This window comes from Purpureocillium takamizusanense, chromosome 1, assembly GCF_022605165.1.
Source record: "Purpureocillium takamizusanense chromosome 1, complete sequence".
Lineage (NCBI taxonomy): Eukaryota > Fungi > Ascomycota > Sordariomycetes > Hypocreales > Ophiocordycipitaceae > Purpureocillium > Purpureocillium takamizusanense.
The window spans coordinates 1,110,159-1,124,181 of record NC_063068.1 but is presented as its reverse complement, the minus strand read 5'-3'; the positions used below and the strand labels follow the sequence as shown (position 1 = coordinate 1,124,181).

The following is a 14,023-nucleotide window of genomic DNA, read 5'->3' as shown; positions in this document are numbered from 1 at the left end:
AGCGGGAGAGGGACTCGACTGCACGGCTTGAAGCCATGTACATAAAGGGCAGGCCCAGTTTGGGAGACCCTCCAGGGATGCAGCAATCTCAAGATGAACCTTCTTTGCGTGCAACTATGCTAGGCTCTCTGGCCCTTTAGGTTGTGGAGGTGGTAGTCCATCAGGTATCAACTGCAGCCTCATCAAGGGCTCTACTTCACAGCCTTCTCAGCCCTCTGGTCCAGCACCCTAGCATCCGCCCTGTCGAGCTGCCACACCCAGTCTTTGGGAGATCGCGTCCCTGGTATCGGCAGTCCATCGACAGGAGGCACCTCGCCCAGGCACCGGAAGCCGAGCCTCCGCGGCACAGCAGCGCTGCGCTCGTTGGCCTCGTCGTGGCGAATCTGCACGCGGTCGGCGCCCATGGCAACGGCCGCGCGGGCCAGCATCGCGGCCGCCCTCGTCGCCCACCCGCGGCCCGTCGCGTCCGAGGCAATCCAGTAGCCAATCTCGAGCCCGCCGGGGCCGATGCCCCTCGAGAGACCGCACGAGCCGATGATGCGGCCCTCGGCGATGATGGCGAAGTCGTAGACCTGGCCCGCGTCCCATGCGTGGCCGGCGGTGTGAGCCAAGAAACCCTCGGCGCCGGCCCTGGTGTAGCCCTTGGCGGCCCAGGGCATCCATTGCGCCAGCTCCGCGAGAGAGCGGCTCGCAGCGGCGTATAGTCCTTCGATGTCCGTGGTGCGCCAGCGACGCAGAATGAGGTCGCTGTCGCCGTCATGGTCTCTTAGTTGCTCGGGCGGGGGACCCGGAGGATCCAGTTGCGGAGTTTCTTCTCTCTTGTCGCTCATTTTTCTTTGTCTCGTCTTGTTGGGTGCAACGAAATGCCAGCCATGGATGTGGCCGCTCTTTTATGCATTGAGGGAGAACAGAAGAGAGTAGTCATTTTTGGAATTGAGTCAACGGCATCGCACCGGAGCAATTGCTGAGCAGCCACGGCTACCTTCCATCTTGGTCGTGCTAGGTGACTCAAGCTACTCACTCACTACGGTTATTTGCCAAAGGTACAGTAGGCTGACGGCGACTCCGACTTTGCATGGGCAAAGTCAGCCTCAACTGCGACTGCGTCGCGTCGTAAACAGCGTTGCATTGGGAGAAGAATTGAGCGACATCGCAGCCTCTCGCTTCATGTTGACTAGAGACCTGACTGAGCATGGGATTGAGTTGTACGTAGCTCCGTTCACTCTGTAGCCACACGCCAGTTTGACGTGTGGTGCAATTCCCAGCGGCTAGTGGTGACTCCAACAACTTGACATTGATGGACTCAATACATTGTGTGTAGAACGATTTTGTTCAAGAAAGAGCAAAAACCGCCGCGCGAAATTTAGAGACACGACGGACGATTATCCAGTTGATGGCCCGCTGATGATATCCGTTATTACTGTTTTGCGGCCGCTTCGAAGCCTATTTCAGGCTTCCCTCTCCGATTGCAGCCGCAGTGTTGGAGTCTCGAGCATCAACGAGACCTCGCGCGCCATTCAAGCCCGTCTCGCGTTCCGCACTGCGGAAGCCGTGACCGCGCCGGATTCACATTGCAAGAATGGCTCATTTCCGCCTCTCATGACAAGCTGGGACAGAGAGTAGCCCGGCGCACTCGTTAGCATGACCCTGCAGAACACGTGGGCGATCGTCAGCTTCTCAGGTTATGAATCGTCTGTATTTTTGGGTAGCCTTGTAATGCTGACATGCGGCTGCAGCGTCTGCGCCGGCATTAAAAGCCCTTGAGACCCAGCATCACGACGCCGGGCCTCGCTTATCACCGAGTATGAGAAGGCAGTATTGCCCGGACGGCCGGGACGTGTAGGCTCGGCCTTGGTACTAAATTATACACGCGCAGCATCTCCCCGCCGGATGTTGCATTCTGTGGAATTGTGGCTCCCGTGCATGCAGAAAAACAACATTCTGACGAGTTTGGAGCTTCAACGAATGGCCCGTCAGGCGGCTGGCCATCACGCCGTCTGACACACAGAGACAAGCAAGTCCCGACCCGCCGACGAAGCTTTCCGGATCAGCGCTCAATCTCGAACAGCACCATCCCGGAGAGCTTTTATTATCGGGCCCCGTTGGGCAGGCCTCAATGTTGGCTAGGCCCCGGCCCAGAAGGATCGAATTCGTGAACGCATCCTCACGACATATCAGCAAGCGCGATGCTTACTGATTTAGGTGAGGGTTGCAACTTAGTGCTATGCTATTCCTGGGATGCTCATGAGTCCGTCGGCGATGCTGCAGCTATTTGCAGGGGCGGAAAAAGCCTAGTGGCGTCAACCCTCCCCTGCGGCTAAGAAGCTACCCCTGACCGAGTGCCACGGCGCAATGCCGATGGCGAGTAAGCATGCGTAGAAAGGGGCCGTGCCGTCCCGTTTGGGCAACCAGCTTGTAGACGACGCTCCGGCTTTGGCTGCGGCTTGTTACATGTGCGGCCCTTGGCGTAAGGCTCTTCACGGGATGCGGCGAAACAGAGGGCATCAGCATGCGAACCTGAGATCGGGGGACGCTTATACAGATTCGACATCAAGTCGAAGCACGAGCCTCACGTACTCATAAACTATCTGCGCCTATATAAGAGGCATCCCAGCCGTGATGACCACATCGGTCTAACAGCCAGACACCAACCAGCCACTCCTTAACCTATTTTCCTTGACAGTTTCAATATAGAGAGACAAGACGACTCGACAGGTCTCGCAATGAAGGCCTTTGCTCTCACCGCCTCCGCCATCAGCCTGGCCTCAGTCGCCAGCGCCTTCCCCATCACGGGCAGCACCGTCAACTGCCGCGCCGGCCCCGACACCAGCTCGGCCGTCAAGAAGACGTACAGCAAGGGCACCGACGTCAAGATTGTGTGCCAGACCGAGGGCCCTACCATCGAGGGCAACTCCATCTGGGACAAGACTAGCGACGGCTGCTACGTCGCCGACTTTTACGTCAAGACGGGCAAGAACGGCTACGTCACGGACAAGTGCCCCGGCACTAAGCCACCTGGCGGCGGCGACGGTGGCGATGGCGGCGGCTCGATCCCCGGTCCCGTCAAGAACGACTACCCTTACAACGGCCGTTGCTCCGGCATCGACCCCTGGAAGTACTTCAAGTGCCAGTGCACCAGCTTCGTCGCCTGGCGCATCAACAAGCGCCTCGGCATCAAGTTCCACAACTACTTCAAGGGCCCCAACTGGGGCGACGCCAAGACCTGGGACGAGGCCGCTCGCAAGACGGGCTACAAGGTCGACAACAACCCCAAGCCCGGCAGCATCGCACAGCACAGCCGCAACAAGTGGGGGCACGTCGCTTGGGTCACCAAGGTGAACGGCGACCAGGTCACCATCGAGGAGTTCAATCACGTCCGCCCCGACACCTACAGCGTTCGCACCGTCCACAAGTCCGAGTTTGTCTATATTCACCTCAAGCCGGGCCATTAATCGACATGCGGCCGGACATCATATCCTCACTTCTCTGTACATGGCCAAAATTGATTCTTTTCTGTCCGTCGGGTGTCAGTTGCTGATTGAAATGTCACGCTGGTACATAGAATAGAGACATGGACGTTTAATGTCGGCACGGGACGTGTACATAGCTTTGCACCACAACCGGAGCTTGTAAATACATCAACAGGAGCACAAAATTCTTTTCAACTTGGTCCATGTCAGATCAAAACAAGCTGCCTTTCATATACACGTGCGTACATGTACATAAATGCATGTGCATTTTCCAATCGAGCACTGCCACATTTATGTTGATGACCTGACCGAATCACGACGCATGCGGATTGATAGACTGACTAGTATGGGTTTTCCGATCTCCACGACTCAGAGCAGGCCTCCACGTATGTAACAGGCGTGAGATCAGGGCATTTCGTGCGGGGATCCCCGATGTTTGTTCGTACTAAGAATGTCTTGTTATCAGATTGCAGGATGTGTCGCCACCTGGGCGTACCGGCTTTCAAGCCGCCAAGGATTGGCGAAGCATTCTCTTATTAGGCGTTAGGGCGTGGCCACGACTCAAGACACAGAGCTTGGCAGCGCGCCTCGTTCATGCCCATACTACATGGCCTGACGGGCGAGCACACGGCCTGGAAATATGGCTCTCTACGTATGTATAGTTAGCAATATCCTGGTCGGCGGTACAGTTGAGGGATCCCGACATGGGCCTGCGGATAAGGTTTGGACTATTCCGATTCTGGGGGATCATCAAAGCTCGAACGACATGCCGCTAAGCACTGCTGCTAGGAAGCCAAAGGAGCCTCTTCTCCGCGGAATAGCTTGTATGCTCGTAAGCCGCGCGAATTCCCTCGAGCGGCCCCCGATGTCCCGCCAAAGCCCTCAGGTATATGAACCCGTGTCTTCAATCCCAAACGTCATGTCTCGACATGGGACCTGCCTCACTTTATGTGTGGGCGACGGCTTACATACCAGTTACCATCAGACGAACTCGCATCAAACTCGATCGTCCGTCGCACTCAAGTAAAGGAAGAAGAGGAAAGGGTCACGGCCTGGCACGTGGCCGCGCAAGCCCAGCCACGTACACGTAGAGCCGATGCAGCGGTCGTGGAATTCAACAACGGTCACACGCTACGAGTACAGACTAGGCAAAGTCTACACGCGCCTTGAACCCGCAATGGTCGCCAATGCACTGCCGTTGAGTAATTAGACTTATTAAACTGCTAGAGCCATGCACATAGTTGAGGTGGCCAGCTGCCAGGGTCTCGGCGGCGCCGCGCGTCAACTCATCACACGTATCACGTCGTAGCCCCCTTTCCGTAGATGATGTCGATGCACAAGACACTTGACTGGCAAAGACTGGGACAAGTATGTGACGCTCTCACAATTGCAGGGTGATGCTGAGAAAATAAACAGACCATTAGACACGCGCCCACATTATTATGTTGCTGTTCGGGTTGGCGCACCTATGTAGGCCGCCGTCCTCGCCCGGACGCATACTCTTGGGCCCGACATTGAGACTGCACTGCCGGGTCGGCGAAGTCACGCACGATGCCCCGCGTGGGCCAGAGGGGCGCCAAGGCCGCAGTCCGGACCTCTCCAGATTTCTCAGCATTATAAAGTTCGAGTTGCGGGTCCTGGAGGGCGAAGTGGCCATGGTTCGTGCAACCCGCAATCAGAGGAGCCGCCGCCCTCTTGTCCCTGCTGGTTTGGGGTTCCATGCTTCCAGAATGCCTTGGCCGTTGAAGGTTAACGTCTGGTACTCCGCGGGCTTGCGTAGGTTTGTGGCTTCGACGGCGGCCGGCACTCCCACTTATTAGTCCCAACATGAGATGTCTGTTTATGATTCTGTGACGTCAAATCTACCTGTAATAAGTGTGTGGGTATTAATAGTCGAGAGCCGCCTCCAGTCGCCGGACTGATAACGAGAATCAAAGATTGGAGTCAAAGGACGACTCAAACGGCATTCTTTGTGTTTTCGCAACGTAGAATACTCGACCCATCTTGGCCGCCCATGATGATCTACTCGCTCGCAACAGCGCTCCTTTGGGGGCAGGCCGTTGCCGTCGACCGTCTTCTCGGATTCAACGCGAGGCCGCTTGTCGAGAACCGCACCATCGACGAGATTTACAAGGCCGCGCTGGCTGAGGGAGGGACCGTGACGCTTTGGCATGGCGGCGACGAGACGAACCAGCGGGATAGCCTCAAGGAGGATTTCGAGAAGCGGTTCCCCGGAATGACGCTCAACCTGACCGTCGGACTCTCAAAGTACCATGCCGCCGAGATCGACGAGCAGGTCGCGCACGACAACGTATACGTCGACAGCGTCATGCTGCAGACGCTGCATGATTATCCTCGGTGGGCTCAGAGCAGCGTGCTCCTCAACTACGCGCCCAACAACTTTGACAAGATCTGGCCGGCCTTTAAGGATTCGGCGTCGGCATCCTTCTACGGCGCCGAGGTCCTCTGGCTGTCCAACGTCTGGAACACGAAGAGCCTGCCAGATGCCCGTTTCGACACCTTTGAGGAGTTTGTCAAGCCCGAATACAAGGGCAAGCTTGTTCTCACGTATCCCAACGACGACGACGCGATTCTTTACGCCTTTGACTTGATGTAAGTGTGAAGCCTCAATCTGGCACCAGACCACACATGACGCAGATGTGACCGGGGGGGGGGTTGGCGACTCGACCAGACGCTGACCAGCACACGCACAGCATGCAGCGCCACGGCAAGGCCTGGTTCGACAAGCTCCTGGCCCAGTCGCCGCGGTGGGTACGCGGGACGCAGACGCCGGCGACAATCCTCCTCAACGACACCGAGGCCGAGGCCGCGACCTTCACGACCGTGGTCGGCTTCGACCCCATCGACAACGCCAACCAGACGCTCCCGGCCGACGGGCAGTTCGTCAGCTGGGCGCAGGCAGCCGCCATCCTGGCCAAGGCGCCGCACCCGGAGGGCGCCAAGCTGCTGCACAACTGGGTCCTGAGCGACGACTACCAAAAGGCCCTGGGCTGGAGCGTGCGCAGCGACATCCCGCAGCGGGAGGGCGTGCCTGACATGATGACGCTGCCGAGCACCAACGCGCCCGGCTTCTTCACCTGGATGCAGAGCCGCGGCAACGTCGAGCGCCTGAGGTTCTGGTTTGAGAGCAAGATTGGAACGGCCCAGGGTCTGGACCCGCTCAAGGACGAGCTGTAGAGAAGGAAGCCTGTAGAAGTTGATGTCAATATGATTGGGAGCACATAGACTTTGCGTTCTCGTTGTAGATATAGACAATGGTCATTATTTTGAGCTGGATTGTTTTGATTCAACTCACCCATAGACACCGTAAAGTCCGATACCAGGCCCGTGGAGATTCTGTCGATTTAAAAGCTTTGAGCACGAGACATATGGAGTACTTGCATGACTGGATGCAGCCGCATCAAAGATATCCCACAACATGAATGTTCAAGTATTAACTTGTCCAAAGTTACGTGCTACTACGTACGAACAAGTCTTCAATACAGTCACTTCACATATTCCGGCTATTGAAGCCCATCTGAGACCAGGCTGTTCGTGTTAGGTGTTAGAATCCTCCATTAGGGTGGATAATGACCTTGGTGTAGCCATCCACACGCCTATCAAACTTGTCGTACGCCGCCTCGGCGTCGTCGAGGCCAATCTCATGCGAGACGACAAAGCTGGGCTTGGCCTTGCCAGAGACGATGAGGTCGCGCAAGTAACGGTTGTACTTTTTGACATTGCACTGGCCGGTGGCGAGAGAGAGGCCCTGTAACGAGGCGTTAGTTGGGCATGCCATCCTTTCTGACATATGAGACGGGGGCGAGCTACCTTTTCAAAGAGCTTTCCGAAGCTAAGGCTTATCATGCCCTTGGCAGAAGCGTCGTCCGGTGCGCCGGGGTCGCTATACACCAGATGTGCTGTCAGCATCAACGCCCACCAGATACAGAACATTGTAAAAAAAAAAAAAAAACAGATTTTGCAGGCGTCAAACCTAGGCACATAGAGTCCGGGGATCCCAAGTCCTCCGCACGCTCTAGTCACGCGAATCATGTTCTCGAGCACCACGTTGGGCTGCTCCGAGGAGCCCCCCTTGTCGACGGCCTGGTACCCGACGGCGTCGACAGAGCGGTCCACCATGTCGCCGCCGTTTTTTTCGACAATTTGGTCGACGGCGTCGCCTTTGGTGAAATCGACGGGGATGCATCCGATCTTCTCCGCGGCCTGGAGGCGCTCGGGGACGCGATCGACGACGAAGACGCGGGAGGCGCCGCGCAGCACGGCCGAGTAGGCGGCCATGAGGCCCACGGGGCCGGCGCCAAAGACTGCGATAGTCTCGCCGGGCTGGAAACCAGAGCGCTCGACGCCGTGCCAGCCTTGGAGATGGTAGTGGGTAAGCGTAAGTCAAGAAACAGGCAGCCGGGCGGTTTTACCGGTTGGGAAGATGTCTGCGATGTTGTTAGTATCGTTTTGGATCAAATACCTATAGAGGGACATGGATATCAATGGAAAACAGCACACTCACCGGCGAGAAGAATGAAATCGGCTTCGTGTTCCTTCCCAGCGGGCAGCTTCAGAGCATTAAAGTCGGCATACGGCACGCGGATATACTGTGCCTGACCTGCATCGTCGTCCTTTAGCAGCAAATCCCCCCCTACAAGTCGAGTACTTGACCGTTGGAATCAGACGAGCCTTACCTCCGCGGTAGGGCCCCATCGCGACGTAACCGTAGGCACCGCCCGCAAAGCCGGGATTCACGCCCGTGCAGAAAGCAGTCCTGCCCTCCTCGCAGTTGCGGCAGCGCCCGTCGGCGACGTTGAAAGGCATGACGACGCGGTCTCCCTTCTGGAGGAGGGTGACGCCCGCGCCGAGCTCTTCGACGATGCCCATGTTCTCATGACCTTACGACTCGACCCCGTCAGCGTCCGTCCAACAGACAGACCTTGGCCCCGAGGGGTGTGTGCCGGTGAGGAACAGATAGCGTACCAAAGGTGATGCCCGGTTCGGCGGCCGTCCTGCCCTCGTACATGCTGTGTCATGGTGAGCGACGGCGCAGCGGGAACAGCACGTGCAGCACAACGGGCCCCCCCTCCCCCTGCTCTGCACTCACTGCAGGTCCGAGCCGCAAATCGCTGCCTACACGACATAAAGTTGAGTGTTAAAAGGTTACAGAAAGTACGTGGGCGTCTGGTGTGAGGGGATGGGAGACATACGGTGGTGACCCTGACGATGATGTCATCCGGATGCTCGAGCTGCGGCTTGTCTACGTCCTCGACCTTGACCTGGAAGGGCCCCTTGTAGTTTAATGCCTTCATCGTTGAATTTGCCATGATGATGTGAGTACATGTAGCGCTTCGATATGTGATGCGAGAGTGCGTGATGTGTTGCAGCGTGCAAGTGCGGAGTAGGCGCGGGCTGCTCTCAACTGCGGCATCGAAGGCGACTTATACCTAGTGACTACCTCCAGTCGCCTGGCGGGTGTCTGGTGGGCGATCGGATGTAGCTCGGGGATGGCAATGCGGGGGTCGTCGCCATGGCCAAGACGAGGCTGGAGGGTTGGGGAAGAACGAGCGAGGTCGCGGGGAAGCAAGCGTCACAGCCGGCCCGGGTAATATTTAAGAGTCACGATGCGGAGGTTGTGCTGTATACTACAATGGCATCACACGGCAGTTGTCAATAAGTTGCGTCGAGGTAACTTAGTTTGCAGCGGTGGTGCCTGCACGTGGAGAGATGATCAGATTCAGATCCCTGCATTTCCGAGTCAAGTCGCTGCCCGATGCATGTTTCACTGCCCGCTTAACCCTAACCCTGCGCGTCTGCGATTTTGTATGGTCCAGTGTCCAGTGACTCCAGTCAACGGTAAACTCGACTTACTTCACTTACAATGCGCCCACGGCTGGCTGCCCGTGTACAGTATGCGAGAACAAACATGAATCCGCCACCTCGTTTCATCTCCCAACTCTCCGTGACCAGACATGCCCCTTATTACCATGGACACACAACAACAACACTGCCATCCTTTGCCAGACCAGACGCGAGTTGGGCCACATCCAGCCTCGCCCGCATCCTTTCACCCCCCACAAAGGGCAGGGCTGACCACGAGGCACCAATAATGAACCCTGAGGAGACGCCAGCCCCCGGAGCCGAGCTGAACCCATGCGCCGCGCGCCATGGAGCCTGGGGGGGCGCCCCGCGTGATGTGGCGCTACTGTGCACTTGGTGAGAGCTAGCCATGTCGCGCCCCCAGACTGGACGGTCAATGGAGCACGGGCTGGCCTGCCGATGGGAACGCCGCCCCCCCACAAGGCGTTCTTTGTGCCACGTTGGGAGTCGTATTATTATTGCCTTACTCGCTAGCAACAGCGGCACACGACAGCAAGACTGGATTCCTCAGAGACTGCCCGTGCTGACGGGTCTGGTCGCAGGGGAGGGGGGCGGAGAGGGAGTGGGATGGGGCCGAATTAGCTAATAATGGAGAGACACGAACCTTGGGGTCATGCATAATCTGCGTGTTTCCAGTGTGCCTCGGCCGAGGTGGCGGCCTTTTTGTTTCTTTGTTTCCCTTTCATCATCCGTTGTCAGCACAGTTGACGAAGCCAGCCCGTCTCAGCCACATAGCTTGCGGGTTGTGTCTCAAGTGTCGGTCGTCGTTGCAGACAGAGCAAGACACGCGCGCGGCAGAGCCTCTTGAGCTGAGCCATGGGCATGGGGATCCACTGCTCCGACCGCAGTCTCCAACTCTCCATGTCGCCGGTCGTGGCCTCAAGATGATCGCAATCGGGCAGCGACCCGTCAGCGTGGCCTGGACGCTGTGGTGAGATTCCATTCTTCCCTCCCCCAACGGGCTTTTCTGTGTCTGACGAGCCGGGCACTTTGACCTTGACGGTGACCGACGACGAAGCTGTCTTGCTGACCCGATCTATACGTAGCGGGGCCGTGCTGTCTTGTTACATACTCTCTAATAAATACTACACCAGCATAGCGCTTGGTACGCCCTCGTCTCCCCGACACAGGCAGGCTGCCTCATTGACAGACTCGCTAACCGAACAAACTATTTACTTTTTCTTAGAACGGCCGTTGCATTTCAGCGTCCTTACCTTTCTCATCGTCGGGTTCGTTGTCAAACGACACGCAGCGGGACGGAGACAACTCGACAAGCCCCTTGTACCAACCATCATCCACCGCCAGTACCAGCGGCGCTCACCTCGCAGGCGGGCATTATCCTTTCTTCGGAGTCGCATACAAGATATTAGGGTCCTGCCGACATCATTACAGCTGCTCCTGGGATGCATAGTCTCGCGCACGGCGCTCTTTTGGTATACGATCCGCACGACGCAATGTTCGTGTCCTGGCATCGAGGTGCGTCAGACAGCAAACCACACGCTCTCTTTTCAGCCAATACAGCAACCATATGGTAACGGTCGTTGGAACGGGACCTTGTTGCTAATATTGCCACAGGCCTTTTTGCCGATATTCGCACACATGTGCGTGACCGTGTTACAGTACGATGACAGCAGCACGTCCGCGGAGGCTGCCGAGGCGAGACAACAAGCCACGACGCCGGGGAGGAGTCGACCTCTATCGCCCATCTTGTCCTACGTCTTGTCGTCTTTCAGCTCGCTCGTGTGGGCCCTCGGCTCCGTCGTCGCGCTGTCCAAGGCGCGCGTCTTGACGGGCACCGTCTGCTCGAGCGAGCTGGCGACCTTTTACGCCCAGCTCGGCATGTGCGCCCTCGACGCGGTCATCCTCACGCTCGTCGCCCGCCTGCATGGACGCCGCAGTCACGACGACGAGGCCGAAGCTGACGACGGCCATGTCGCCAACCACCTGGCCACGGTGTTTCTGTTCGCGGGACTCTGCGGGATAGCCTTGGCCGTGCCGTCGTGGCTCACCGACGCGGGCTTCCTGTTGGCGTTCAAGATTGGGCCCGGGGATCTCGGCCGCCTGGTGCTCGACTCGACGGTCGCCGCCCTTGGCGTCCTGTGCGGCGTGGCGATGCTGCGAGACTTCAGTCCCACGGCGGTAGCGCTGTTGGTCTCCGAGGTGGGTTTGTTTGGCTTCCTCGTACCGCGCTTCCGCTTCGCCACGCCGCTGTCGCCCGATGCCGAAACCCAGGTCGGCCAGAGCGCCCTGCTGGCCGCCGTCTCCGCCGCCCTGCTGTGGCGTGTCCTCGCCGTCCCGACGTCTCATTCTCCGCAGCAGTATGCGGCGGCCGCCACGGGGCTCAGATGGCTCTTGGCCTGCCATGTCGGGGCGGTCGTCTTGACGGTCCTATGCGCGACTCTAGCGCCGGCCAGACCATCGACGACCGACCAGCCGCTGTTGTTGTTCGAAGCCGTCGAGCAGCTCGCCGCCTCCGCGACGACGGCCAAGGAGGCGTGGCAACGGCAGGCCGCGGCGAGCAAGTCGCTCTCCTCCGCGGCGGCAGAGTACAGACGCCGATATGGCATGGCGCCGCCGCCCAACTTTGACAAGTGGTACGAGTTCGCTATGCGGGCTGAGTCGCCCGTCATCGACGACTTTGACCAGATATACCGCGACGTGCTGCCGTTCTGGGGCGTCGAGCCGGCCGTGCTGCGGGAGAGGACGGCGCACCTGCTCGAGCACCCGACGCTGGAGATGGGGGGCATGCGCATCCAGGGCGGCAGGGTGTATCAGTCGCCGCACATCCCAGGGACGCATCGATGGATGGCCGAGGCCCTGGAGAGGATGATTGAGCCGTTTGCGACGTGGCTGCCGGACATGGTGCTGGCTGTGAACCTGGCTGACGAGTGTCGCGTTGCGGTCCCCTTTGAGGAAATGCAGCTCCTCAAGCATCGGGCCAGGGCCACAACGTCTCGTCTGACAGCAGGCAAGTACACGGAGAGGCTCCAGCAGCAGAGTTATGATGATACGACACCAGACAAGTCGCCCGTGAGAGAATGGGCCTCCGACTTTCCCCTGCCGACGACGCGCCACACCCGTCCCGGCTCCTTGACCTCTCCCTACTTTACCAACAACATCCGCAAGCAAATCTTCTATGACTGGCTCGCCGCGACCTGTCCCCCTCGCTCGCCGGCTCGCACCACGCACTGGTGGGACTGGAGCACGCTCTGCACGGGCTGCCTCTCGCCGCACTCCCTCCCCGTCACCATCGTCGCCGCATCATCTCCTCCCCCTGGCACCAGCAGCAGCACCAGCAGCAGCGCCACCAACAACAACAACGACAACGCCGCCGCCGCCGCCACCCCCTTATCCGGCTTCATACTGTCCAACGCAACGCTCGCGCGCGACCCCTGCCACCAGCCCGACCTGGCGTACCTCGACGGCTTCACGCTCTCGCCCGCCGCCATGATCGGCACGCGCACGCTCTTCCCCGTCTTCAGCCAGGCGCGCGTGGGCGGCTTCGCGGACCTGCTCATCCCCTCGCCGTGGGACTTTGCCGACAAGAGCGCCTACGACGCCGACGCGGATCGCCCGTGGGAGGAGAAAGAGAATGGACTGTACTGGCGCGGGACGGGGAGTGATGGGTTCGCCGCGCACGGGGCCTGGGCTGGCTTCCTGCGCGCTCGATTCGCGCACGAGGCATATGAGCAGCAGCAGCGACATGTGCCGTCAACCGACTTGCGTATCAACGTCTCCTTTGTGGGGGACGTCTCCAAGTGCGACGCGGGCGACTGCGCGGCGGAACTCGATGCCTTTTCACTCTGGGGCACGACCGTCGTCCCATCCAACCACTCGTCGTCGTCGTCGTCGTCCCTCAAAGAGAAGAAGAAGAAGGAGAAGAAGCTGCCGCCGCCCTTGCCGTTCGAGGAAAACTGGCGCTTCCGCCACCTCATGGACATGGACGGCGCGGGCTTCAGCGGGCGCTTCCGGTCGTTCCTGCAGAGCCGCAGCCTGCCGTACCGGGCGGCCCTGTTCCAGGCGTGGTATGACGAGCGCGTCTTTTCGTGGCACGACTACGTCCCGGCGGACGTGCGCCTGGGCGACGGGTTCTGGGGCGTGGTCCGGTACCTGGCCGGCGTCGGGGGCGGCGAGGATAACAAGGAGGAGGAGGAGGTGGAGGGGGACGACGACGACGACGACATCGTGGTGGCCAGACGACAGGGACCGCAGACGGCGCAGAAGATCGCCCTCCAGGGGCGGGAGTGGGCGGCCAAGGCCCTCCGCAAGGAGGACATGCAGGTGTATTTGTTCCGGCTGCTGCTCGAATGGGGCCGAGTCGTGAGCGACGACCGGGAGACGATGATGTATGATGATGATTCGGGAGACGACTGGACACGGCCGTGAGCGATGCTGTTTGAATACAAGTCTTTTGGTGGAGGACTCTCATATATATGCGTCTAGATCTCATCTACATAGTAACTAGATAGGTATGAGCCTGGGCTGAGAGGTATTAGTGGCTTACATACACCTGGTGCTTGGCTCAGCTGGGCAGTGCTCGTTGTCCACAGAGACAGACAACACGACGCAACACGAACCATGGTGTTGAAAAACACTCCACGCTTTTCATATATCACGCGCATCTCTAGACTGCCCTCCAACCCCCAGAGACCCAAATAGGGACGTCCCGA

The 14,023-nt window shown here is 58.8% G+C and overlaps 5 protein-coding genes across 6 annotated transcripts; 3 read left to right on the top strand and 2 right to left on the bottom strand.

Annotated features, from left to right (window-relative positions):
* Positions 1–178: 178 nt before the first annotated feature.
* Positions 179–979, bottom strand: JDV02_000369 (uncharacterized protein). The gene has a single exon (XM_047981169.1). The coding sequence runs from the start codon at positions 828–830 to the stop codon at positions 192–194; it is 639 nt and encodes a 212-aa protein (XP_047837127.1). The 5' UTR covers positions 831–979; the 3' UTR covers positions 179–191.
* A 1,666-nt stretch (positions 980–2,645) lies between these two features.
* JDV02_000368 (uncharacterized protein) lies at positions 2,646–3,537 on the top strand. The gene has a single exon (XM_047981168.1). It carries the CDS (start codon positions 2,724–2,726, stop codon positions 3,450–3,452), a length of 729 nt encoding a protein of 242 aa, XP_047837126.1. The 5' UTR covers positions 2,646–2,723; the 3' UTR covers positions 3,453–3,537.
* Positions 3,538–5,357: 1,820 nt separating this feature from the next.
* Positions 5,358–6,767, top strand: JDV02_000367 (uncharacterized protein). Its single transcript, XM_047981167.1, has 2 exons — positions 5,358–6,083; positions 6,185–6,767. Exons 1-2 carry the CDS (start codon positions 5,485–5,487, stop codon positions 6,666–6,668), a joined length of 1,083 nt encoding a protein of 360 aa, XP_047837125.1. The 5' UTR covers positions 5,358–5,484; the 3' UTR covers positions 6,669–6,767.
* Positions 6,768–6,931: 164 nt separating this feature from the next.
* JDV02_000366 (uncharacterized protein) lies at positions 6,932–9,112 on the bottom strand (the record flags this gene model as incomplete). 2 transcript variants are annotated; one of them, XM_047981165.1, is made up of 9 exons in its annotated part: positions 8,684–9,112; positions 8,581–8,606; positions 8,457–8,500; positions 8,168–8,371; positions 7,996–8,091; positions 7,904–7,918; positions 7,465–7,846; positions 7,302–7,374; positions 6,932–7,239 (listed from the first exon to the last, which is right to left on the bottom strand). In XM_047981165.1, the coding sequence occupies exons 1-9, from the start codon at positions 8,798–8,800 to the stop codon at positions 7,036–7,038; spliced, it is 1,161 nt and encodes a 386-aa protein (XP_047837123.1). In that variant the 5' UTR covers positions 8,801–9,112. The 2 variants fall into 2 exon arrangements, with proteins under 2 accessions (XP_047837123.1, XP_047837124.1); XM_047981166.1 differs by having other exon boundaries at positions 7,036–7,239; positions 8,457–8,606.
* Positions 9,113–9,925: 813 nt separating this feature from the next.
* On the top strand, positions 9,926–13,853 carry JDV02_000365 (uncharacterized protein). The gene is made up of 4 exons (XM_047981164.1): positions 9,926–10,284; positions 10,400–10,458; positions 10,540–10,829; positions 10,929–13,853. The coding sequence occupies exons 1-4, from the start codon at positions 10,238–10,240 to the stop codon at positions 13,737–13,739; spliced, it is 3,207 nt and encodes a 1,068-aa protein (XP_047837122.1). The 5' UTR covers positions 9,926–10,237; the 3' UTR covers positions 13,740–13,853.
* The last annotated feature ends 170 nt before the right edge of the window (positions 13,854–14,023 follow it).

Excerpts from the sequence above, each read along its gene's own strand:
- JDV02_000369 (XM_047981169.1), bottom strand. The coding sequence starts at position 830 with ATGAGCGACAAGAGAGAAGAAACTCCGCAACTGGATCCTCCGGGTCCC.
- JDV02_000368 (XM_047981168.1), top strand. The coding sequence starts at position 2,724 with ATGAAGGCCTTTGCTCTCACCGCCTCCGCCATCAGCCTGGCCTCAGTC.
- JDV02_000367 (XM_047981167.1), top strand. The coding sequence starts at position 5,485 with ATGATGATCTACTCGCTCGCAACAGCGCTCCTTTGGGGGCAGGCCGTT. Across the intron at positions 6,084-6,184 it reads CTTTACGCCTTTGACTTGAT|CATGCAGCGCCACGGCAAGG; the intron begins GTAAGTGTGAAG and ends GCACACGCACAG.
- JDV02_000365 (XM_047981164.1), top strand. The coding sequence starts at position 10,238 with ATGATCGCAATCGGGCAGCGACCCGTCAGCGTGGCCTGGACGCTGTG. Across the intron at positions 10,285-10,399 it reads AGCGTGGCCTGGACGCTGTG|CGGGGCCGTGCTGTCTTGTT; the intron begins GTGAGATTCCAT and ends ATCTATACGTAG. Across the intron at positions 10,459-10,539 it reads CTACACCAGCATAGCGCTTG|AACGGCCGTTGCATTTCAGC; the intron begins GTACGCCCTCGT and ends ACTTTTTCTTAG.